Source organism: Sorex araneus, chromosome 5, assembly GCF_027595985.1.
Source record: "Sorex araneus isolate mSorAra2 chromosome 5, mSorAra2.pri, whole genome shotgun sequence".
NCBI classification, from domain to species: Eukaryota; Metazoa; Chordata; class Mammalia; order Eulipotyphla; family Soricidae; genus Sorex; species Sorex araneus.
In genome coordinates, this window is record NC_073306.1 from 86,061,695 (window position 1) to 86,084,139 (window position 22,445).

Sequence of the window (22,445 nt, forward strand, 5' to 3'; positions counted from 1 at the left end):
TAGGCATCGGCGGAGGAGCAGGGCAGGAGCCAATCCCGCGGGGTTTTGTTGGGACACGCCGGCAGGCCGCCTTTCCAGTTGTGGCTCAGCGGAGCGGAGGGGCGGTTGGTACGAGCTCCATTGTTCGGCATTCGGGGCGCCATGAGGTGAGGCTGGGCGCTCCGGAAGGCTTTCGGGGGTCCGAGCGCGGTTTCTGGGAGGGCAGACCGAAAGGACACGACCGGGGCGGCGGCTGCCCCCAAGCAGGGGACGCGTGGTCGGGGAGATTACGGGGCGTCGGAGGCCCGGGATGGGGGTGGGGCCCGGAGCCCAGGGGGCGTCCCCGGTCTCGGGAAGAGCACCCCCTCTGCAGCGCTCCTTGCTTCATCACCCGGGATCACCCCCGCCCCAGCACCCCGGGAGGAGCACCCCTCTGCAGCGCTCCGTGCTCCAGCACCTGAGGAGCACCCTCTCCCCCGCTTCAGCATCCCGGGAGGAGCATCCCCTCTGCAGTGCTCCGTGCTCCAGCATCCCGGGAGGAGCATTCCCCTCTGCAGTGCTCCGTGCTCCATCACCTCTGGAGCACCCTCTCTGCAGCCCTTCGTGCTCCACGGCTCCGCGTCCTGCGGGGAATGGAGCCGGGACCCTCCCGAGCCTTGGGTGACTTGGGGCAGTGTAGAGGCGGAGGGGCTTGCAGAGAGGGGCTCCCCCTGAGGACGAGGACACCAGCGGCGCCCTTCTCATTCCAGGGGCGATAGAGGCCGTGGCCGTGGCGGGCGATTCGGTTCCAGAGGTGGCCCTGGCGGAGGGTGAGTTAGACCCGCGGGGACTGCTCGGTCTGCTCGGTCCTGCTCGGTCGCCTGCAGGACCCCGCGGAGTGGGGGCGGGCCCACACTCGGTAATGGGGGGGTCGCCCCTGGGTTCCCCCGCGGCCTCCCCACTTGGTGCTTGTGTGAGACCCAGACAGCGCACCCATCCATGATGTATAAGTTAGCAGGTATTTTTAGGTGTTACCTTGATAATAGGTGTCTTATGTAATGTATAGATAAATGAATGTTGCTCCATCGTGTTTGGAGACATAGATAGTCCTGTATCGTACATAGTCTGTAGGTAGAGATGCACTCTCACCGGTCTGGTCCCACTACATATGATGGGCATTGATCTCTGTCTGTATCTGTCATATAGATGTTTTTATGCCACATAGATAACTATTACTCTATATCACATTTATATCACTGTGCCATATATAGATTGTAGGCTTTTCTATATCACGTATATTGATACTTCATATCACAGGCATACACAAAATTCTGTATCACATATAAACATTTAGATATTTCTGTTTCATGGGCAGATTCTTTCCTCCCTTCTTGTCAGCTGCATTAGTCTGGTTCTCCTGTATAAGTTATTAGGGTTGTTTTGTTCTCTGGCTCTGTTATTTATAGGTACTTCCATATCATACAGATGTGTAGCTGGTTTTGGCCACACCCGGTGATGTCCACAGGTTACTCCTGGTTACTCAGGGGACCATATGGGATGCTGGGGATGGAACCCGGGTGGGCCTCAGCCCAGTGTCGCTGCTTCTGTGTCCTGTGTCTTACACAGTCATCTCTGTACCTACGTAGAGAGGGAGATGGTCTCCTCCTGCATCAGCTTGGTTCTTCTGTGCAAGTGACTAGGTGTGTTCTGTTCTAGGTTCAGGCCCTTCGTGCCACACATCCCTTTTGATTTCTACTTGGTGAGTACCAGCAGGTCACCTGGGAGACAGATGGGTCCATGTCACCAGGGACGGAGAGGAAGGGTTGGGGTTAGAGCTGAATTGGGGAGTGGAAGGTGAGGGCGGGATTACAGCCCTCCGTTAGAGCAGTCTGTAAGGTAGGGAGAACTCAAGCATGGCTGTTGCTTCAAGTTTGGGTCCTTTTTAGACATCTTGAGTTAAAACAAGCTTAAACTTTTCAGATGTTCATCTTTCCTATGGTTGCTATAGAAACAACACATTTGGCCTAGGGCCTGCTCAGTTGCAAACACATGCTTTTCATGGATGCAGCCCTGTTCCTGTCCCAGGCAACACACAAAAACAAACCCAAAACCAGGCCTGAAGAGAGAGTATGCAAGGAAGGCACTTGCCTTGCACATGGCTGACACAGCTTCGATTCCCAGTGCCACAGACAGTCCCTGAACACATAAGCTCTGAGCACCCAATGGTGTAGTCCTAAAACCAGAACAAACCCAAAGACACCAAAGCAAACCCCTTCCCTGTAGATGATTTTTGGCAAGTGTTGTGTAGTTATTTGTTTCTGGTTTAGTGTGAAATGGCTTTTCCCCGGGTCAAACCAGCACCAGATGAAACATCCTTCAGTGAGGCCTTGCTGAAGAGGAATCAGGACCTTGCCCCTAATTCTGCTGAACAGGTATTCTGTGTGTATGTACATATGTGTAGTTTTTGATTTCCTGTTGCTAGAGTTCTCTAGTAAGCTACAAAAGTAACTATTTTTTGTTTGTTTGTTGGTGAGGTTATTGTTTTCTGAGCCTAAACTCTGGGGAAGGTGTTTTTATTCCTTAGTTGTAGTTGTGATGGGGAGAAAACCAGGTGAATGTATAAGCAGGTTGTAGGTGCTTATATTTTCAATAAGGAGTTTCTCTTTTGGCTCAGAGGTTGTTTTGTTTTGCCATGTTCAAGGCCTACAGGGTAGCTTTTTCAGTGGTCCTATGTCTGTACTGATGCAGCTTAGATGGAAGGAATTAGGAGAAAATAGACTCTGGGAGTTGTTTGCAATTTTTTCAGCTTGGGTATTTTTGTTTCCTTCTGTTTTCCAGGCCTCTATCCTCTCCCTGGTGACAAAAATAAACAATGTGATTGATAATTTGATTGTGGCTCCAGGGACATTTGAAGTGGTGAGTAAGGGGCATGGAGTGATAGTACAGCAGGTTAAGGCATTTGCCTTGCACATGACCTGAGTTCAAAAAAAAAAAAAAAAGACCTGAGTCCAATCCCCGGCATCCCAGTATGGTCTCCTGAGCACCGCCAGAAGTAATTCCTGAGTGCAGAGCCAGGAGTATCACCTGAGCATTGCCAGGTGTGACCCTAAAAGCCAAAAAAAAAAAGTGGTGAATTAATGATATAATTTAGGTTTAGAAATGGCAGCCTTGGTATTACGGAAGTTTCATGGCCTTTACCTCTTAGTTCTTCAGTTGCCTCGTCTCCAGTGCCAGATCTGAAATGGGCAAATACGGTTGGGTGTTGGATAGTCTTTGTATCACTGATAGCAGCTTTTCATGTGTTTTGGGGGCTATGATTTGATCTCACTACATCCAAATCTGTGTGAGAAGCAGCTGTGTTCATGGAGTTCTGTGTGGAGCTAGTTCTTTGGGGGCGGGTGTGGGGGTGCCGGATTTGGGGAGAGACCTTGCAGGGATCTGCAAGGGATCTAATTGGAGGTTCCTGCACATGGATCGTGTTCTCCCGCCTTACAGCCCTCCTCATGGCCCAAATTGTTTTTTCTCTTTGAAATCTCAATAGCAAATTGAAGAAGTTCGACAGGTGGGATCCTACAAGAAAGGAACCATGACCACAGGACACAATGTAGCTGACCTCGTGGTGATCCTGAAGATCCTGCCTACATGTGAGCGCCCCTGAGAGCGGAGCAGGGCTGGGTGGGGCACATGTCCTGTTTAGAGACCAGCAGAGAAAAGTGGGTGGGGCAGGAGGAGGGTTTGGCTGGCATTTACTTCGGGTGCTGGGGGTCACAGCTTGGGTAACATGGTACAGTAGTGTTGATGTTTATGAATTTGATGTACAAAGTTTCTGTACCTTCATCCAAGGAAATCAGTTTAAAATATTTAGGCATAAGCTACCAGCCCTGGGGGGTATGTCTGTTAGAAACTGATGGATTGCTGGAGTTCTTCAGCTGGGGTGAGCTTGCCTTCCATGGGACACCAGCAGTCTCACTGGAGAGGTTCTGAGGATGACTGGTATCAAGACCAGGGATGCTATTAATTACCCCGCAGTTAGACACAGCACAGCGCCCCTGTTCCTGTGCCCCCCAAATGGTATTTGTGCCACCAATCCCAGATTACTGTAGTTTTTGTTAATGTTTTTTTAATTTGTTTGGCCTTTTGTTTTTGAGCCAAACCTAGAAGTGCTCAGGGGTCACTTTTGGAGCCATTTGTGTTGCTGGGGATAGTTTGCTGAGTACAAGCCCCTGACTTCTATACTCTCTGGCCATGTTAGTGGATTGTGGCTCTAGGAGGAGGTGTCCTGTGCCCTCAGCTTTCCAGTTACTGTCCTTAATGGCTGAATATTAGCATCCCCTGTGAAATGCTTACTCTTTTTGTTTGGAGGGGCCACACCTGGTGGTGTTCAGGGCTTCCTCCTAGTGGGCTCAGGGGGCCATATGGGTGCCAGTCACTGTAAGCAAGGCAAGTCCCCTGTCTGCAGTCCCTCCGATGCTTATTCCTCTGCCTGCCCTTGTTCCAGCCTTGACTGTGGGGCAGGAATCACCATAGTAGCTTAGAGATGTATGTGAAGTTTCATTAAATACTTAGGATGTTTATTCTCCTTTTCTCTCAACCAGTGGAAGCTGTTGCTGCCCTAGGGAACAAAGTTGTAGAAAGCCTAAGAGCACAGGATCCCTCTGAAGGTTTGTCACAGAATGCGTGTCGGTGGCCAGAGAATGTGATTATGAGCATACAATTCAAGCAGACAGAAACATGAATGCAGGTGTTTTTTTTTTTTTTTTTTTTTTTGGTTTTGGGGCCACACCCAGAGTGCTCAGGGCTTATTACTGGCTCTGCACTTAGGAATCACTCCTGGTGGTTCCTGGGGACATTATGGGATGCTGGGGATCAAACCTGGGTCAGACACAGGCAAGTGTGTTACCCACTGTACTATTTCTCTGGCTCCAGTGGGTCCTTTTTTTTGTTGGCCAAGTTTATTTCTGGTTTGGGGCCATTCTCAGCAGTGCCCAGTGGCCATATGTGGTGCCTGGGATTGAACCCAGTCAGCCTCTTGCACAGCAGTGCCTTAGCTGCTATATTATTTCCCCAGCTGTCTTGACTATTTTGGATTTTTTTGTTTATTTTGGGTGATACTAAGAAGTGTTCAGTGGCTGCTTTCAGCAGCACTGATGGACCTGGTGCTGAGGATGGAACTTGGGGCTCCTGCATGCAAAGCATCCACACTAATCTTGCACCGTGTCCCCAGCCATATCTTGGCTGTCATGAGTAGTGCTGGAATGAAGGTACTGATGCAGTAGCACTGTCTTCGTCTCGCTGTTCATCGATTTGCTCAAGCAGGCACCAGTAACGGCTCCACTGTGAGACTTATTACTGTTTTTGCCATAGCGAATACGCCATGTGTAGCTTGCCAAGCTCTGCTGTGCGGGCAGAATACTCTTGGTAGCTTGCCGGGCTCTCGAGAGGGATAGAGGAATCGAACCCGGGTTGGCCACGTGCGAGGCAAACGCCCTACCCGCTGTGCTATCGCTCCAGTCCTACTGATGCAGTATCTTTTCAAATTAGAATTGACAGGGTTTTTGTTGGCTTGTTGGTTTGTTTTGGGTCACACTCAGCATGTTCAGGGATGACTCCTGGTGGTGCTCAGGGATCAAACCAAGGTTGGCTGTGTGCAAGGCAGACGCCCTTGCCACTGCGCTATCACTCCAGCCCCTTGACACATTTTTATAGGGGCCACACCTGGTAGTGCTTGAAGGGTTCTACAGTGCTGGCGAGCAATCTGAGGACCTTGCACATGCTAGGTTTGAGTCCCACAAGGGGACTTGCTTTATTATATTGTTTTATTTTCATAGGATACTCTAGTTTTTGAACGGACATGCCTATTACACTTTACCAGCAATGTATGAGGGATTCTTTTTCTCCTTTGTCTACAAAATTGGGCTTTGGGGCTGCACACCTGATGCTCAGGGCTTCTGCTCATACGTAATGTGGGTGTTGGCTGCATGTAAGGCAAGTGCCTTGCCCTGTATCATGTTTCTGACTCCATATTTGGCATTTTATTGGTTTTTTTCTAAGCAGTCTTTTTTTTTTTTTCTTTTTGGGTCATGCCTGGCGATGCACAGGGGTTACTCCTGGCTTTGTACTCAGGAATTACCGCTGGTGGTGCTCAGGGGACCATATGGGATTCGAACCTGGGTCGGCTGTGTGCAAGGCAAACGCCCAACCCGCTGTGCTATTGCTCCAGCCCCTCTAAGCAGTCTTTGACACCTGGTGGGGTTTAGTTTTGTTACAGATGGGTAGGTGGTTGTGTACATGCACGTGTGCACCTGCCTGCCCGCCTGTCTTGTCTCTGGGGAGAACAGTGTGGGGTGCCAGGAACTGGAGTTTGTTTTGTGCAAGGCGAGCACCTTACCTGCTCTGACACACATTTTTCCCAATTTTGGGGTGGGGTTTGGGATACTTGGCAGTGGTCAGGACTTACTCCTGGCTCTGTACTCAGAGATTACTCCTGGCAGGGTTCAGGGGTCTATATGTTGTGCTGGGGATCAAACTTGGTATAGCTGTGTGCAATGCAATGCAAGTGCCCACCTGCTGTTCTATCTCTGGCCTCATGTTTTTTTTTTTTTTTTTTTTTTTTTTTGCCTTTTGGGTCATACCCGGCAACGCACAGGGGTTAATTACTTCTGGCAGTGCTTGGGGGACCATATGGGATGCTGGGAATCGACCTCGGGTCGGCTGCATGCAAGGCAAACTTCCTACCCACTGTTCTGTCTCTCCAGCCCCAGGGCCTCATGTATTTTTTTTTTCCTCCCAGTCTCCTCACCAACATACATCTGCAGCTTGCATTTCATCTAATAGAAATGTGGCAACTTTGAATTTTCTTTTCTTTCAGTTTTAACCATGCTGACTAATGAAACTGGCTTTGAAATCAGTTCTTCTGATGCTACAGTGAAGATTCTTATTACAACAGTGCCACCTAATCTCCGAAAACTGGACCCAGAACTCCATTGTTAGTCCTTTTTTTCCATTGCTGGGAACTTTAATGCAAAATAAGGTCTGATGTTGCTGTTCATTTATCTTAGCTTGTTGCTATTCCATATGAAGCTGTGGGACTTAAGTTTACCCAAATTTTGCTCTCTAACTTGAAGTTTTACCACCTCCGTAATGAAGTTATCAAGACAGGGTAGCCAGGAAAGCAGTTTGGAGACTTAAGAAAAAAGAAAGAAGATTGAAGAAATATGTTTTTGGGGTAGGGAAAAGTTGGCTTTTGGAGAAAATCATGTATATTGCTTATTTCTAGATTTGGTTTGGGTAGAAAGTTTTGCACAGGGACTTGCTGAAATCAATGTCCAGACCAGAACATGCACTGGTTTAAGAAATTACTATTATCCTTTCATCTCTTCCCAAGTTCTTGGGCTATGGCAGATAAATGGCAAAGCTTATTAACAGGAATGTTTCATGACCTGTCATGCTTGTCTCCTAGTGGATATCAAAGTGTTACAGAGTGCCTTAGCTGCCATCCGACATGCCCGGTGGTTTGAAGAAAATGCTTCGCAGTCCACGTGAGTACCTTTTAACATCACTTCTCAACTACTGTGAACAGGAGGATACCTTCAGACTTCCTCTGGCAGGATCCCTGAGATGTGATCTGTCTGGGTTTTCATTATTACCTTAAGTAATCACACGTAAATTGCACGCAAGAGAACATGTTGTTTCAGGAAGAGCCAGCTGCTGTTGAAGGACATGACTTTACTATTAATCCTTGGTTTCTTTTTTGCCTTCAGAGTTAAAGTCCTCATCAGGCTGCTGAAGGACCTGAGAATTCGTTTTCCTGGCTTTGAACCCCTCACACCCTGGATCCTTGACTTACTAGTAAGTAAAAGGGCATCTGGAGCTGCTATCATCCTCTCATTTAGGTACTCTGAGATTAACAGAAAGAACCTCAAGTCTTGTGTAAAGTATGAGCGAAATCTCACTAGTGGACAAACAATCTAATGCTCAGTCTCTATCAGTTTCTTTTCTTTTTAAGAATCTTTAATAGCTTGATCTGAATTGTGATACCTTCATCCATACCCATTTATATTGTATTATTACTGAACGAATAGTCATTTCAAACTTACTTCTGAATGACTATTTGGCTAGAGCTTAACTTTTTTCCTCATGTTTAATGATAGAATCACCATTTTGGTGACCTACCTATTGTGCTATTTTCCAGGGACACTATGCTGTGATGAATAACCCCACCAGGCAGCCTTTGGCCCTGAATGTGGCATATAGGTATGATACATCTTTAGGTTTGGCTCTGGGTATAAGCTGCTTTGAGAGGGTTTTTTTTGTGTGCTTTAGTTTGTAGTCTTGGGGATTGGATCCAGGTCTCATGCATGCAATGTGTACACTTTAGCACTGGACCACGTATCATCAGGATTTTGTTGTTGTTATTGTTTTATGGTTTGGGGCCATAACTGGCAATGCTCAGGGGTGACTCCTGGCAGTAGTGTGTCAGGGATCAAACCCGGGTCAGCCGCATACAAGGCAAACAAGCTCCTGGCACTTGCTTCTCCGGCCCCTCTTTAAAATTTTCATAGTATGCCTCAGACATTTTGAGTTAAGTTCAAATCACTGCAGTGATGTCCACAGCAAAGTGCATTTCGGCATGTAATATATGTGTATGTGGCTGTGTGGAGGACAGACCTTGCATGTGTGAGACCTTGGGTTTAAGTGTAGTTAGGGCCATGGAAAAGGCTCAAGGGCTATAGCACCTGTTTGCTTGCAGGAGGCTCAGTTCAGTCCTGAGCACAGGTTCCCCCAGAGCACTGCTAGGAGTAAGCCCCACCAGCTATTGCCTAAGAAGGAAAAAAAAAAAAAGTTTTATTTTTTATTTTTCAGTTTTTGGGTCATCCACCCAGTAGTGCCTGGTAGTGTTCAGGGCTTACTCCTGGCAGTGCTTGGGGGACCATATGGGATGTGGGGAACCGAACCCAACTTGGTTGTGTGCAAGGCAAGCACCCTACCCACTGTACTCTGACTGCTCAAAAGCAAAAATTTAAAACCTGTGAAATCTGGTAAAATGAAGTGTGCCCGAGTTTAGAGAATCATGTGCAAATGGTACTAAGCAGGCATGTGTTCTTTTGCTGTTTTGCCGTGTCTCAGGCGGTGCTTACAGATTCTGGCTGCAGGCCTGTTCTTGCCAGGCTCAGTGGGGATCACGGACCCCTGTGAGAGTGGAAACTTCCGAGTCCACACCGTCATGACCCTGGAACAGCAGGTCTGGGATGGCTTGGGGTAGCTGGCCTTGGCAGGGAAGGGGCAGGGAGTTGGGGGTGGGTTGCAGGTGTGGCTCTTGAGATTAAGAATTGTTTTGGGGGCTGGGGATAGAACATGGGAGTAGAGCACTTGCCTTGCATGTGTGAGGCTGGAGTTCAATGTCAAGCATTGTTTTAAAAAATAAAAAAGTGGACTGGAGTGATGTATATAGCAGAGCTAGGAATAAGCCCCCAGCACTGCCAAGTTTCCCAAAAAGAAAATACCCCAAAATGTCTTCCTGTGATGGTGCTAGATGAAGTCCTTTCTTTGCTCACTACCCTCACTGTGCTGCCCTATAGGATATGGTGTGCTATACGGCTCAAACTCTGGTCCGAATCCTCTCCCACGGTGGTTTCCGGAAGATTCTGGGCCAGGAGGGTGATGCCAGTTGTAAGTAATTACTACGGCCTACATGACTGAGTTCTATGTAAATTCTTCCTTCTCTGCAAGGTTAACTGAAGTCATCTTGTCCCCTATCTTACTTCAGATCTTGCTTCTGAAATATCTACCTGGGATGGGGTGATAGTGACACCTTCAGAAAAGGCATATGAGAAGCCACCAGAGAAGAAGGAAGGTGAAGAAGAGGAGGAGAACACAGAAGAACCCCCTCAAGGAGAAGAGGAGGAAAGCATGGAGACTCAGGAGTGACCATCCCCGCCGCAGTCCCTCCATCCCAAGGGGAAGACTGGAGCCTAAGCTGCCAGTGGCTTTCTGTTAGAGGCACCTCCAAGGGATACGGGAGACAGGAAGAGACTCTTTGGAGGTGTTGTTCCACTTGGTTCTGATACAGGCCTAGTAGCCACACGTCCCTAACAATGCCCTGTGCCATCCTGCACTGTAGTGAAGCAGGGCACCAGCAGTTTCTAGAGTCCCCAGCTGGAAACCTCTCAGAAATGCTGAGTCATTAAAATGTTGTGAACTATTATTGTCTGGATTCCCCCTCCACCAAGAAATGATTCAGGTACTTCCTGTTAGGGTTCTTACTCGTTTTCCTTTGGCACCTGACAACATTTTTGTCTTATATATTGAAAATAATAGTGTCTAACAGTTTGAAGCTGTATTTGAATAAAAGTACAAAGACTTGGAACCTTTCCATATCTGGAGTAAACTAACACAGTTTAAAGCATTTATTGAATTAAATGGTTTGAGCAACACTGCTGCTGTACTTGAGCCAGTGCGACCACATAAGTGGAGGGGGCGGGAGGGTGGATGTTCAATCCCGAGCACATCCAAAATATTTACCTGCCTGCTCGCTCTTCCAAAACCTCAGTGCAAACAAAAGTGAAGTTACAGGAAGAGAACATGCAGCCATGGTGTGAATCACTAGGCGAGTAATGGAAGGAACCCCTGCTGGTTAGCGGCCAGAAGGTGGGGGACCTACAGGGGCCACCAGTAGATACCTCTAGGAAAGATCAAGTGTGGGGCCAAGAACAGCACAGTGGTCGGGGTGCCTGCTCTGCAGCCACTGGACTGAACTTTTGGAAATCTACACCACGTGGTCCCTACTGAACACTGCTGGGTGTGGCCCTGGTGGTCCTCAAACTTGAGCACTGAACTGGCCAGACTGGCTCCAGACCTGTGCAATGCTTGGATTGAGCTCCCATCGCAAAAAACGAAAGAGGCTTGCACTCATTCTGGGAGGAAACGAGCTGTGAGGGTCCAGATCTAAAGTCCTGTGCGCACAGGTCTGGGCGTAAGATTCCAGTGCTTTGTGCAACTACAGGCTTCCCACAATGCCCCAAGGCAGCGTGTCCAGGAACTGTTCATCAGGCAGCGGAGGATTAGGACTTGTGCTATTCTGAGGCTCTGGGCCATCTTCTGACTGCTTACTTGCTTGGGGAGCCAGGGGGGTAAACTCCTGAGTCCAGCATCGCCCTCCTACGAGCGGTTTCCTTGGCAACACTGTGGTTTAGCCTCCTCAGCCGTTCCTACAAAACAAGATTTGTAATCTCCTAAATTGCCTTGTGCTGGGAAATATTTTAACTCGGGTCTGTAACAGAGTCAAGCTTCTCAGAACTGAACAGGAAACACTACAGCCACGGGGAGTAGAGGGGAGTGGGGGGGGTGTCAGGGGAGATGGCTGAGCAAAGCAACTGCCTTGTAGGTGTGAGGCCCTGGGTTCCTCCCGGCACCACCAAAAAGCCAGCCACTTAGTATTAATAAGTACAGTATGTTCTGTTAGAACTGACACTATTTGATTCCCCAAATCACGGTAATCTCAAGCATGTTTGGGAGACTTGATACCAAGTCTCTGAAGTCACAGCCTTTAAACATGGCATGGGTGTATTGGTGAGGGTGGCACGTTCCCCTACCTGGGCGTTCTGCAAAATGTTGTTGACCAAGACGACTCGACGCCGGGCATTGAGAAGCTTCTTCACGTAGGGATCGAGATCCAGGGCCACCTTCTGATCCTCATTGATGCGGCAGAGCTCTGGGAGGTGGAAATAAGGTGAGGCTCGATCCCACCTGGGCTCAGTCACCAGGACCCTCCGGCGAGCTGCGGGGAGCAAGGGGAGAGCCCCACCCGGCAGCCGGCGCGCGGGCACGGCTCACTCACCGGTGGCCAGGTTGTCAATTTGTTCCCGAAGCTCCACCTGGCTCTCTCTGCAAAGAGACACAAGGACTACAGCGTCTCGGGGCCGGAGCGCCAGTACAGCGGGTTTGCCTCGCACGCGGCCGACCCGGGTTCGATCCCCAGCATCCCATATGGTCCCCTGAGCACCGTCAGGAGTGATTCCTGAGTGCAGAGCCAGGAGTAACCCCTGTGCATCACCAGGTGTGACCCAAAAAGCAAAAAAAAAAGAAAACAAAACAAAACCCCACAAAATACTAGTGTCCAACTGGCAGTGGCGCTCGCGACACCGACGGCTTCCCAGGAGCTCCTGGAGGTCGGAGCCGCCCCCCTCCCCCATCCCCAAACACAGACGGAAAAACTGAGTCCCCCAGTTCGTTTTCGGTCACCCCCCGCGGCCCCCCGGTGACTCCCCTCGGGCACCTGACGGCGTGCACGTGAGAGTCGAGCTGCTGTACGGCCGGCCGCAAGAACTCCAGGAGCCCCTCGGCGAACAAGTCGCGGCCTGCGGGCCCCGCCACCGGGGTCCCCGCTCCAGACACGGCGGCGGAACCAGCCCCCGCCATCACGCACCGCCGCGAGGGCCGTCGGGAACGGAGACGCCGTCGGCGTGCGCCGCGAGGGGGCGCTCGGGAAATCGCGGCGACGTCCCGGTTCCTGAGAATTCTGGGAAATGTAGTTCGAGGATTTGGAGGCGGAGACAACTACCCTAGAGCCTCCTGGGAGCTGCAGTTCTTTCTAGGTCGTGACTTGGTAGCTTTGGAAGAAAGACTTCGAGGGAATGGTGGACACGTTTTACATTCTCCAAAGGTGAAAATGCGTGTGTCCCCACTTGTCCACCGCCTTCCCCTTGTTAGCTTTATTAAAAAAAAAAAATCAGCTGGGACCGGAGCGAAATAAGCACAGCTGGGAGGGCGCTTGCCTTGCACGTGGTTGGCTGGGTTTTGATCCCAGCATCCCATATGGACCCCGAGCACCGCCAGGAGTAATTCCTGAGTGCAGAGCCAGGAGTAACCCCTGAGTATCGTCGGGTGTGACCCAAGAAGAAAAAGAAAAAAAACCCAAAAAACCAAAAACCAACAACCAAAAAACCCCTACTTTTGGGTCTGAGAGCTTACCAAAACCACAGCATAGCCTTAATGCAGAATGTAGAGGGATGTTGCTTGCTGAGGTATTGTTATCCCCTCTCATCCCCCCTTCACAGCTGTCTCTGCAGCCATCAACTTCCCTGGTGCCTCAGTACCAAGATGTTCTGAGAATGGGTGTGCTGCTGTCAGCGTGTCTAGACCACAGCAGGAGAGTTCATGCTTTCCTTTTTTTTTTTATTCCATTTTGTGTGTGTGTGTGTGTGTGTGTGTGTGTGTGTGTGTGTTTGAACAGCGTGCAAGGCAAATTCCCTACCCGCTGTAGTATTGCTCCGGCCCCCCAAAAGTATTATTTAATGGCCCTAAGATATATCAAAACTGTATATGACTATTACAAAAGAATGAAATTACAACAAATTCTCAGATATGGATTAACAATGCAGACATTTTGCTAAGTAAAAATCAAACATGCAGAAGGATATATGTGAGGTAGCTTCTGAAGACAGCACAATGGTGTGGAGTGCCAACTTTGCATGCTGGGGGTTGGGTTCCTTCCTTGGCACCACATGGTCCCCTAAGCACCACTATTAAAACAAAAGGAATCATTTATTGGGCCAGAGAGAAAGAGTGTGTGTGTGTGTGTGTGTGTGTGTGTGTGTGTGTGTGTGTGTGTGTGTGTGTGTGTAGGGTGTTAAAATTTCATACGACGAATGTAGGTTCAGTCCTTCGTCACTGCATATGGTTCCTGAGCACTGCTGGAATGACCCCTGAGCACCTCTGCCTGTGGCCCAACCTCCTCCTCTCACCCCAAAAAGTAACAAATTATATTTTTCACTTTATATTGCATACCTAGAGCAAATAGATATAAATAAAATATAGGGTCTTTTTGTTTGGTTTGGGGCCACAGCCAGCAGTGTCAAGGCTTACTCCTGGCTCTGTGTTCAAGGATCATTCCTACCGGTGCTTTGGGGACTCTGTGTGTCGGTGATCCAACAGGGGTCAGTCACGTGCAAGGCAATCTCTCTCTCCAGTCCTAAAATAGATCTCTCTGGTCTTAAAATAGAGGTTTTTATCCCTTTGCTGGAGAGATAATATAGTGGGTAAGACAGTTGCCTTGCACGCAGCTGACCTGGATTAGATCCCGGCCACCACATATAGTCAGTCCCCTGAGCACCACCCAGTGTAACCCCTGAGCACAGAGCCAGGAAAATAAAAAATAAGTAGATTAGTGGGTTTTTTTGTTTGTTTATTTGGTTTTCTTTGGCTTTTTGGGTCGATGCACAGGGGTTACTCCTGGCTCTGCACTCAGGAATTACCCCTGGCAGTGCTCAGGGGACCATATGGGATGCTGGGAATAGAACCTGGGTCGGCCGCATGCAAGGCAAACATCCTCCCCGCTGTGCTATCTCTCTAGTCCCCAGTAGATTAGCGTTTTTTCCCTTTTGCTGTTTTTTTACCTGGGGGACATGAGAAAAGGAAGTTGTTTGATCTGTATAGTATGGAACGATGTTTAAAAAAAGTCCTGAGGATTGCTGATAATTACTGTTAAAAAAAGGCGGGAGGGCCGTTTGGAGAGATAGTACATGGGATAAGGCACTTATCTTGCATCCTGCCAACTCTAGGTCAAATCCTAGTTCAAAAGTTCTGACACTACAGGGTTTGGCCCCCAAACAAACAAACAAAAAGCAAGCAAACAAACAAACAAAAAAAAAAAACACCAACGCAAAGGAAAGGAAAGCAAAACAGAACAGAATCTATTTGGATTCCAGGTTGACTCAAAGGGCTAGAATGGATGCGAGGCCCTGGTTCGATCCCTGGCACTCCATAGTCTCTCAGAGGAGCAACCATTGATCACCAAGTCTGGTGTAGGCCCTACACACCCTGGGTGTGGCCCACTAACAAACAAATAAGAATTAAAAAACAAAAGTTTGTCTGATTATATTTGAGAAGCTAATTGGTTCTGAGTCTCTTGTCCCTGAGCTGTCTTCCCCAGGGCCCCTCAGAGCCGGTGGGCTTTAGTTTCCCTCCCTGCCCTGAGCAGGGCTCCCATGGCCGAAGACCTCCAGTGCCTAGCCACAGCCATGCTCAAGGCCCCTCTCCATATGTTCAGATGATCCTCACGCATGAAGGAACTGGCAGAGGAACCCAGGTGTGTGAGACCCGGGACTGAGACCTCCAAGCCTGCTCAGATCAGGACTGGGTCTCTTCCGCCCAGATACCCCATTTTCCAGTAGCTAGGAGGTCACACCCAGGGACTGCCCCTGGCACCGTGTAATCCCCCCAATGGTCAACATCCAGAGACTTAAAACCAAGCTACCGGAAGACATCTTATAACCTACTTCTCCCTCTGGGAGAACCTGGCAAGCTACCAAGAGTTTCCTGCCCACATGGGAGAGCCTCACAATCTTCCCATGGCATATTCATATACCAAAACCAGTTACAATGATGGGTCTCATTCTCCTGACCCTGAAAGAGCCTCTAATATGGCACCATTGGGAAGGAGTAAAGAGAGGCTTCTAAAATCTCAGGGCTAGGACGAATGGAGATGTTACTGAAACTGCTCAAGAAATTTGATGATCAACAGGATGATGATGATGATGATGATGATGATGATGATGATGATGATGATGATGATTGATGATGATGATGAATTGGTTCTGATGTAGGTAGGTAGATAGGAAGGGTCCCTTCCCCTCATGGAGATGGAATTCCTGAAAAATAATAAAACCAATGGCCCCAGTGCTGCAAAGAACACACCTTGTGAGTTCAGGACCCTGATAAGACCTGGCACCAACAGACCCACAGAAGGCTGGATGCCCCTCCCAGAGAAGCTCCAGCAGGAACAAAGGCCCAGGAAAAGAAGTTCAAAGACCATCGACCACTCCCAACTTTACCCCCTTGGCAACCAGCCCAGCAGCGGACTCTTACGTAAGTAGAAGCCCCATGTGGGGTATCTTGGGAAAAACCCAATAAAAGCCACCTTGAGCAAAGGAGGCAAGTGCATATTCCCGAGCCCATGTGCTGCCTGAGCTTACGTGGGTGAGCACATGTGGTGCCTGAGCACATGTGTTGCCTGCATCTCACCTCTTGAGATGTGTACTGGGGCTTTCTCTGTTTTTGGAGAAGCCTGCATTCTCTCTCCTATTTTCTCTCCCTCCTTCCCTTTCTCAAAAACCTCCAAATAAAATCTGCTTTTACTTCACTGCTCCTCTACTCCTGAAATTCCTTTCTGTGAAATAGGACAAAGATCTGGAAGTCCTAGGTAAGACTGAGGCCTGGTTCCTTTCCTGTGAAGAGCCTTCCCAGCCGGTCCCCTGCTGGTGGCAAAGGTGGATTGGGAGAGAGTGACCATCTCTCTCCTCTCTGCCTCACATAAGGTACCTGTGGGGACCCACCAACTTCAGTTCTATCAAGAGATTCCTAGAAACACACCATCTAGGAAGGAGCAGAGGGCTGGAGAGAGGTGTTGTGGGCAGGGCATATGCACTGCAAGATCCCCCAAACACTGCTGGGAGGGGCCCGAGCAGAGAGCTGGGAGTAGCCCCAGAACACCCCATGTTGTGTCCTCCCCTTAGTACTGTTGGCTGTAGCTGCCCTTTCTCTCCCCAAAAAGAGTTTTTATCTTTTTAATTATTTATTTATTTATTTCTCTCTCTTTTTTCCCCTCTCTCTCTTTTTTTTGCTTTTTGGGTCACACCTGGCGATGCTCAGGGGTTACTCCTGGCTCTGCCCTCAGGACTTACTCCTGGCAGCGCTCAGGGGACCATATGGGATGCTGGGAATCGAACCCAGGTTGGCCATGTACAAGGCAAACGCCCTACCCACTGTGCTATCACTCCAGCCCCCCAATTTTCTCTTTTTTCAAATGGAAGGTTTTGAAGGTTTTTCTAGAAGGTGGGGCTGGGGGATTACTAGGAGCACGGTTCCCATGGTTGAGGCTGAAGGCTCTCAGGGACCACCATGCAAAGCATGGCCACTGCTGATGCTGGTGGGGACTCTGCCTGGTCAGGATGACATTCCTGGGGTGACAGCCCCTGAGTCAAGTGACAGCTCCTTCAGGTACCTCTGGAAAGTAGGACTGCCAGACAGAAAAGAAACCAATCAAAAAAGAAAAAAAGAAAAGAAACCAAATCAAAGGCCTGGGCGCTGGCGAGGTAAATGGAATTTCAGACGAACAACAAATCATTTCTAGTGTAAATATCTTATCTGGGAATTCTACTTCAAAGGCTGCTTTGCTCAGGAGCTCCTGCTTTGTGTTTCTGCTCTGCTGTGGCTCCGGTTACCGCCTCCGTCGCCAGGCTGTGGGAGTCAGCTCTTATCTCTCCGGGCCGGCATCTTCCCGGCTCTCCCGCTCCGTGGCCAGCTGTGCTCCGAAATCCCAGCTGGAGGAAAGAAATGCTGAAAGGGAGTGGAGAACCCATATTTTCTGGGGTCCTTGGTCACCTCTGAAAGGAAGGCTGGGCAAGAATGGAGGAGAAACCCTGAAATTTGGTAACAGGCCAAGAGTGGTGCTGATTCAGTTCTTTATTCTTGGGATCTGTAGCAGACACCAAGCCCCCTGGCACGAAGCATTCTGTGTAAAGCCCCTCCTCCCTGTTTGCACCCATAGCACGAAGCAGTGGCTCACCAGTGCTCAGTGCCCTCGAGGCTGGTGAGGGGTCAGTTCCCAGACCTCTCTGCCCTCAGTTTCCCATCCAGCCTGTGTGTGCCCTGGCTGGCTTCCTGCAAGCATGTCCATGGCAGGTCCAATAGGAAGTGCTGAAGGGGCATAGGCTCAGCGTGCCCAGTGCCCAGTGTGAGGAGGAAGGGGTGGGGGTCCCTGAAGGGCCCCTTTTAGGACGTGGCATGGTGTCTGGTGATGGCTTTGATCAAGGTGGGTGGGAGCTGGACAGTCTCCCTCTTTGTGCGTTTGTCAAGTACAAGAAGGGATAGCAAGTTCTGCACGTGCTGTCTGGGGGGGCCAGGACCTGGGCAGCCTCTGCTGCTCAGTGGGGGCGCTGGAGGGGACAGCCGTGGCTGGTGCTGGGAAGGCGCGGGCATCAGGAAGCCTGAGAGTCCAGCTGTCCTCCAGGCCCCCCTGCAGCTCTGCTCTCCAGTTTCCCAGGGCAAAGGAAAGGCAAAGCTTCAGAGCTGGGGCAAATCCCTACCCTGCTCTTACACAGGGCTCTGAGTCTGGCGCGGCGCGCGTGGTGTGTGTGTGTGTGTGTGTGTGTGTGTGTGTGTGTGTGTGTGTATGTGTGTGTGTGTGTGTTAGAGAGAGAGAGAGAGAGAGAGAGAGAGGGAAAGAGAGAGAGAGAGAGAGAGAGGGAGAGAGAGAGAGAAGAGATAGAGAGGGAGAGAGAGAGGAGATAACAGGAATGGAACCCCAGGGTGGCCATGTGTGAGGAAAGCGCTACCTGCTGTACTATTGCTCTGGCCCCTATTATTTTTTTCCCAAGTGAACCTTAGAGAGGCCTTATGGGAATCTTCCTGTCCCTCGACCCCCACCACCTCCGCCCCCTTGGTCAGAAGCCCAGAAATGGAGGCTGCAGACCCCATCACAAGTCCCTGGACTCCCCTGGGCCTTAGTCTTCACCTCCAGAGTTCAATTTGCCTTGCTTGCTTCTGAGCCCTGGGTTGCTCGGGGCTCTAGCCTGACAGCAGAGAGGAGCTCATTTGGAGACCCACAGGGCAGCCAGCGGGCCCAGCCATGTCTCCCACTGGGACTTGCAGCTGAAAGTCAGAGATAGAACAGGAGGTGTCTGGAGAGGAAAGATGCCCAACAAGAAGCTGGAGGCTGCTGTCTGGGGAAGGTGTCCCTGGGACAAGAGTGTCCCTGGATAGCTTGTCCCTGGCAACCATGCAAGCATGGGAGTATTTTTTGGGTGAGAAACAGCAGCTGGGTCCTTAGAGGCCTCAGAGCTGGGGCACCCATTGCACTTCCTTTCCATGCTGCCTCAGAGAGATAGTGGGGGGCTGGGCCTACAGTGGGACAGACCATGGTAGAGAAGGCACAATGGCCAGGCCTTGTCCCTTTGTGCCTTGTCCCTTGCACTGGTCCAGGACCTTGTCCCTTCCCAGGCACAGCTTCTGAACCCTTTTGTCTTCCTTTCCAGGGCCTCTCTCTTGGTCCTGGCCACTTCGCTGGTCTGGGTGCTGCTTGCCTAGCTGCTGGAACTATGGGGCTCGGGAGCGTAGAGCAGGGGCCAAGGTACTGCCATTTGGGATAACGGGGTGTGGAGTCCTGTTCTCAGTCAGCCTCTACTTTTTAAGGACCTTGTTCTTTCCATACTCTGGGTCTGGGGAAGGGAAGAATCCCGTGCTCCAGGTCAGGCACTGCGACACTACATGTAGGGAGACAGGGCAAAAGCAGAGCAGCAGGAGATGGTGCTTTCTGATTTTTTTTTTCTTTGTGGGTCACACCCGGCGATGCACAGGGGTTACCTCTGGCTCTGCACTCAGGAATAACTCCTGGTGATGCTCAGGGGACCAATATGGGGTGCTGGGAATTAAACCCCAGTTGGTCATGTGCAAGGCAAACGCCCTCCCCGCTGTGCTATTGCTCCAGTCCCTGGTGCTTTCTTTTTATCTTGGGCCACACCCAACTGTGCTCAGAGCTCCCTCCTGGTGAGGCTCAGAGTGAAGGCCTGGGGGTTCTGGGCAGACCAGCGTAAGACCAGTGCAAATCAGTGCCTTAATTCTTGTGTCTCTCCAGCCCCTCAGAACCGAGCACATTCTAAATTGGGGCTGCAGAGTTCATTACGAGGGGGTGCCTTATGCCCACTGTTGGGGATGGTGCTTTCACTAGGGTGGGGTGGACACAGGATGCAGTGTCCTGGGTAAGGTGGGTAAATGTGGCGGGTAAGACGTTGGTGCCCATCTTCACTGGTAACCTCCTAATCCTGACGACATTTTCTCAGGAGAAAGTCACATGTATGAGCTCACAACCCTGGCATGAGATGAATCTGGAGGCTGTGGGGCAGGCCCTCTGGCACAAAGCACAAGCTCTGAGTCCCAGGAGATTCACACGGCACTGGAAGCAACTGGGCAGGGAAAGCAACCTGAAAGCTCATCTGGGTGTACCTGGCACCATGGGAAGCACCCCTTCTATTAAAGAATCCTGGTTTCTTGTCCCCCCACTTCTCTTAGTCCAGAGTTGAAGCATTTGAAGATGGAAACTCTTTGGGGGTTGTGGAGAACACAGTGGTTACCATGCTTGCCTTGCACACAGCTGACTCAAAGTCCATCTCCAGCACCCCATAGGGTCCTCTGAGCCCTGCCAGGAGTGACCCTGAGCACAGAGCCAGGAATAAGCCCTACACATAGTTATATGCAGCAAAAGCAAACAAAAGGCTCCTGCCCCATGGAGTTAAGAGTACAGGCTTTGTATACGGGAAGTCCAGGTTCCATCCTCAGCATCATAGTCTCCCAAGCACTGTCCAACACTGTGGTACAAAAATTAAAGGGGAAAATTAAGGGGACAAGTACTGCTAGGAGAAACTCCTGAGCATCCCCATGTGTGACCCAAAAGAACAAAAACAAAAACAAAAACCCCACAAAAATTAAAGAGGAGATACTAGAGGTCTGGGCATTTGCCTTGTATCCGTTGAACTGGATTTGATCCTTAGAACCACATGTGGCTCCACAAGCCCACAAAAGGGTGATCCCTGAGAACAGATCCCTGAGCACTTGTGAGGTATGGTCCAAAAGGAAAAAAAAAAAATCAAGAAAATGGACCCCTGACCCCAAAGTTCCCTCAGTGGATGGAGGGGCAGTGTCGGGTTGGAGATAGCAGGCCACAGAATAACTTTTATGGCCATTTGTGCCTTAAAAATCGTCCCCTTTAAAGAAAAAAAGATCCTCTCCTTATTCACTAGGGGTCACTCCTGGGGGTTTCAGAGGACCAAATGGGGTGTTCCAGATAGAATGTGGGCGGGCCACATACAAGGCAAATGCCCTATCACTCTCACCCCCTTCCACAAGGTCTTGCCCAGGTATCTTTCCTTCTGATTATGGTGGTGCTGGACTGGAGCAATAGCACAGCGGGTGGGGCATTTGTCCTGCATGCGGCCGACCCGGGTTCAGGTCTTCCGTCCCTTTCAGAGAGCCCAGCAAGCTACTGAGAGTATCTTGCCCGCACGGCACAGCCTGGCAAGCTATCCGTGGCGTCTCTGATATGCCAAAAAAACAGTAACAAGTCTCATAATGGAGAAGTTACTGGTGCCTGCTCGAGCAAATTGACAGTGCTACAGTGCTATGGTGGTGCTGGGGATGGGAATCCAGGACTTAACATATACAAGGCAAGTGCTCTACTGACCTCCGCTACATTCCTGGCCGTATCTTCAGACAGGGTATCTATTTACCCAGAGACCTCCAGACTTCCACAACAAAGCCCTCATGGATTGCAGTCTGGTGCTCTCCAGCACCTCCTGAGGGGGACCCCCAATTCATTAATAACTCAATTCATATAAGCACAGTGCAGTGTATCTGAGGGTCTGCTATGGACACTGCCACACCATAAAGCACCTTGATCAAGCTGCACTGACTGCAGAACAGCTGTTCCGTACTACTTATGACCACCTTTCACACAGGATCACAGCACACAAGGAAGCCATGGGGACGGCCAGTGAGCAGTTATGGCTTCAAGGGTTGCAGGAATACAAATGCTGACTCGATGTGGCCTGCAATGTAGGTTCATGTCAGTGGTATAAAGTATAACAGGATTAATGTGATCACCTTTACCCACTTTGATTTTTCACAATTATCTGGGAAATTCATTTCAATAAAGTTCCAGGGGCTATCACTTGGGGGTTACCCTAGGGATCATACCTGCTGTACCAGAGACCTCGTACATGCACATCCCCAAGTCCTATATTCGCGGCACCTAGGGCCCTTTATGGTAACTGAGCCGACAGCTCAATGCCAGACTTCAGAATGCACTGCTGCTCAGGTTTTGCAATGTCAGATTACCAAGGCACTCCATTTATGCATGGGGAGATTCCCAGGACCACACCCAACTTTACTTGGGGAAACATGCAGTACCAGAGTTTGGTACTGGGTCCATATGCAAATAATTTAAAAATCCTGTATTCTGCATCTCACATCTCACTCCCTTTTCAGAGGGTAGGGTTGGTGTGGAAGAATAGTAAAGGGCTGGGCCACACCAGAGTACTTGGGCTATTCCTGGCTACCCTCACTTGGGAAACAATATGCACTGCAGCAATCAAGCTGGGCTTGGCTGCTTGGAGGACAAATGCACAACTCGCCTTTTGTGGTGTTTCTGGTGGTTTTGGGTGATGGTGCAGTGGCAAAAGGCACTTGCCTGGCAAGATGTCGTGAGCTTGATCCCTAGTGCTACCCACAAACGAAGTGTGCTTGTGCCCTATGGTTCTAGTATGTGGTACCACAATAGTGTGATCTCTGGTACAGAGCAAGTTGTGAGCAAGCACCAAGGGCAGGTCTGACACCAATACCCAACATATGTTCTAGCATCACACTAGAGCTAGCAAGACAAATAGCTAGACAAGAACTACCCAGACAAATAGCACAACCAAGCACGCACAAATTCCAGG

At 49.9% G+C, this 22,445-nt stretch overlaps 2 protein-coding genes across 2 annotated transcripts; one reads left to right on the plus strand and one right to left on the minus strand.

The window, feature by feature from the left end:
* The first annotated feature begins 57 nt into the window (after window positions 1-57).
* ILF2 (interleukin enhancer binding factor 2) lies at window positions 58-10,330 on the plus strand. The gene is made up of 14 exons (XM_055139825.1): window positions 58-146; window positions 729-788; window positions 1,675-1,717; window positions 2,286-2,390; window positions 2,797-2,874; window positions 3,500-3,602; window positions 4,554-4,619; window positions 6,827-6,943; window positions 7,418-7,496; window positions 7,719-7,806; window positions 8,150-8,211; window positions 9,085-9,199; window positions 9,537-9,627; window positions 9,725-10,330. Exons 1-14 carry the CDS (start codon window positions 142-144, stop codon window positions 9,883-9,885), a joined length of 1,173 nt encoding a protein of 390 aa, XP_054995800.1. The 5' UTR covers window positions 58-141; the 3' UTR covers window positions 9,886-10,330.
* A 6-nt stretch (window positions 10,331-10,336) lies between these two features.
* SNAPIN (SNAP associated protein) lies at window positions 10,337-12,406 on the minus strand. Its single transcript, XM_055139829.1, has 4 exons — window positions 12,233-12,406; window positions 11,795-11,841; window positions 11,550-11,668; window positions 10,337-11,165 (listed from the first exon to the last, which is right to left on the minus strand). The coding sequence occupies exons 1-4, from the start codon at window positions 12,373-12,375 to the stop codon at window positions 11,064-11,066; spliced, it is 411 nt and encodes a 136-aa protein (XP_054995804.1). The 5' UTR covers window positions 12,376-12,406; the 3' UTR covers window positions 10,337-11,063.
* Between the last annotated feature and the right edge of the window lie 10,039 nt (window positions 12,407-22,445).

What these genes read in the sequence shown, in the direction of transcription:
- ILF2 (XM_055139825.1), top strand. An exon ending in ACTGGACCCAGAACTCCATT is followed by an intron (nt 6,944 to 7,417) that starts GTTAGTCCTTTT and finishes CTTGTCTCCTAG; the next exon opens with TGGATATCAAAGTGTTACAG. An exon ending in CCTGGATCCTTGACTTACTA is followed by an intron (nt 7,807 to 8,149) that starts GTAAGTAAAAGG and finishes GCTATTTTCCAG; the next exon opens with GGACACTATGCTGTGATGAA.
- SNAPIN (XM_055139829.1), bottom strand. Translation starts at nt 12,375, where the DNA reads ATGGCGGGGGCTGGTTCCGCCGCCGTGTCTGGAGCGGGGACCCCGGTG. An exon ending in TCTCACGTGCACGCCGTCAG is followed by an intron (nt 11,842 to 12,232) that starts GTGCCCGAGGGG and finishes GTCTCTTTGCAG; the next exon opens with AGAGAGCCAGGTGGAGCTTC. An exon ending in ACATTTTGCAGAACGCCCAG is followed by an intron (nt 11,166 to 11,549) that starts GTAGGGGAACGT and finishes CTTGTTTTGTAG; the next exon opens with GAACGGCTGAGGAGGCTAAA.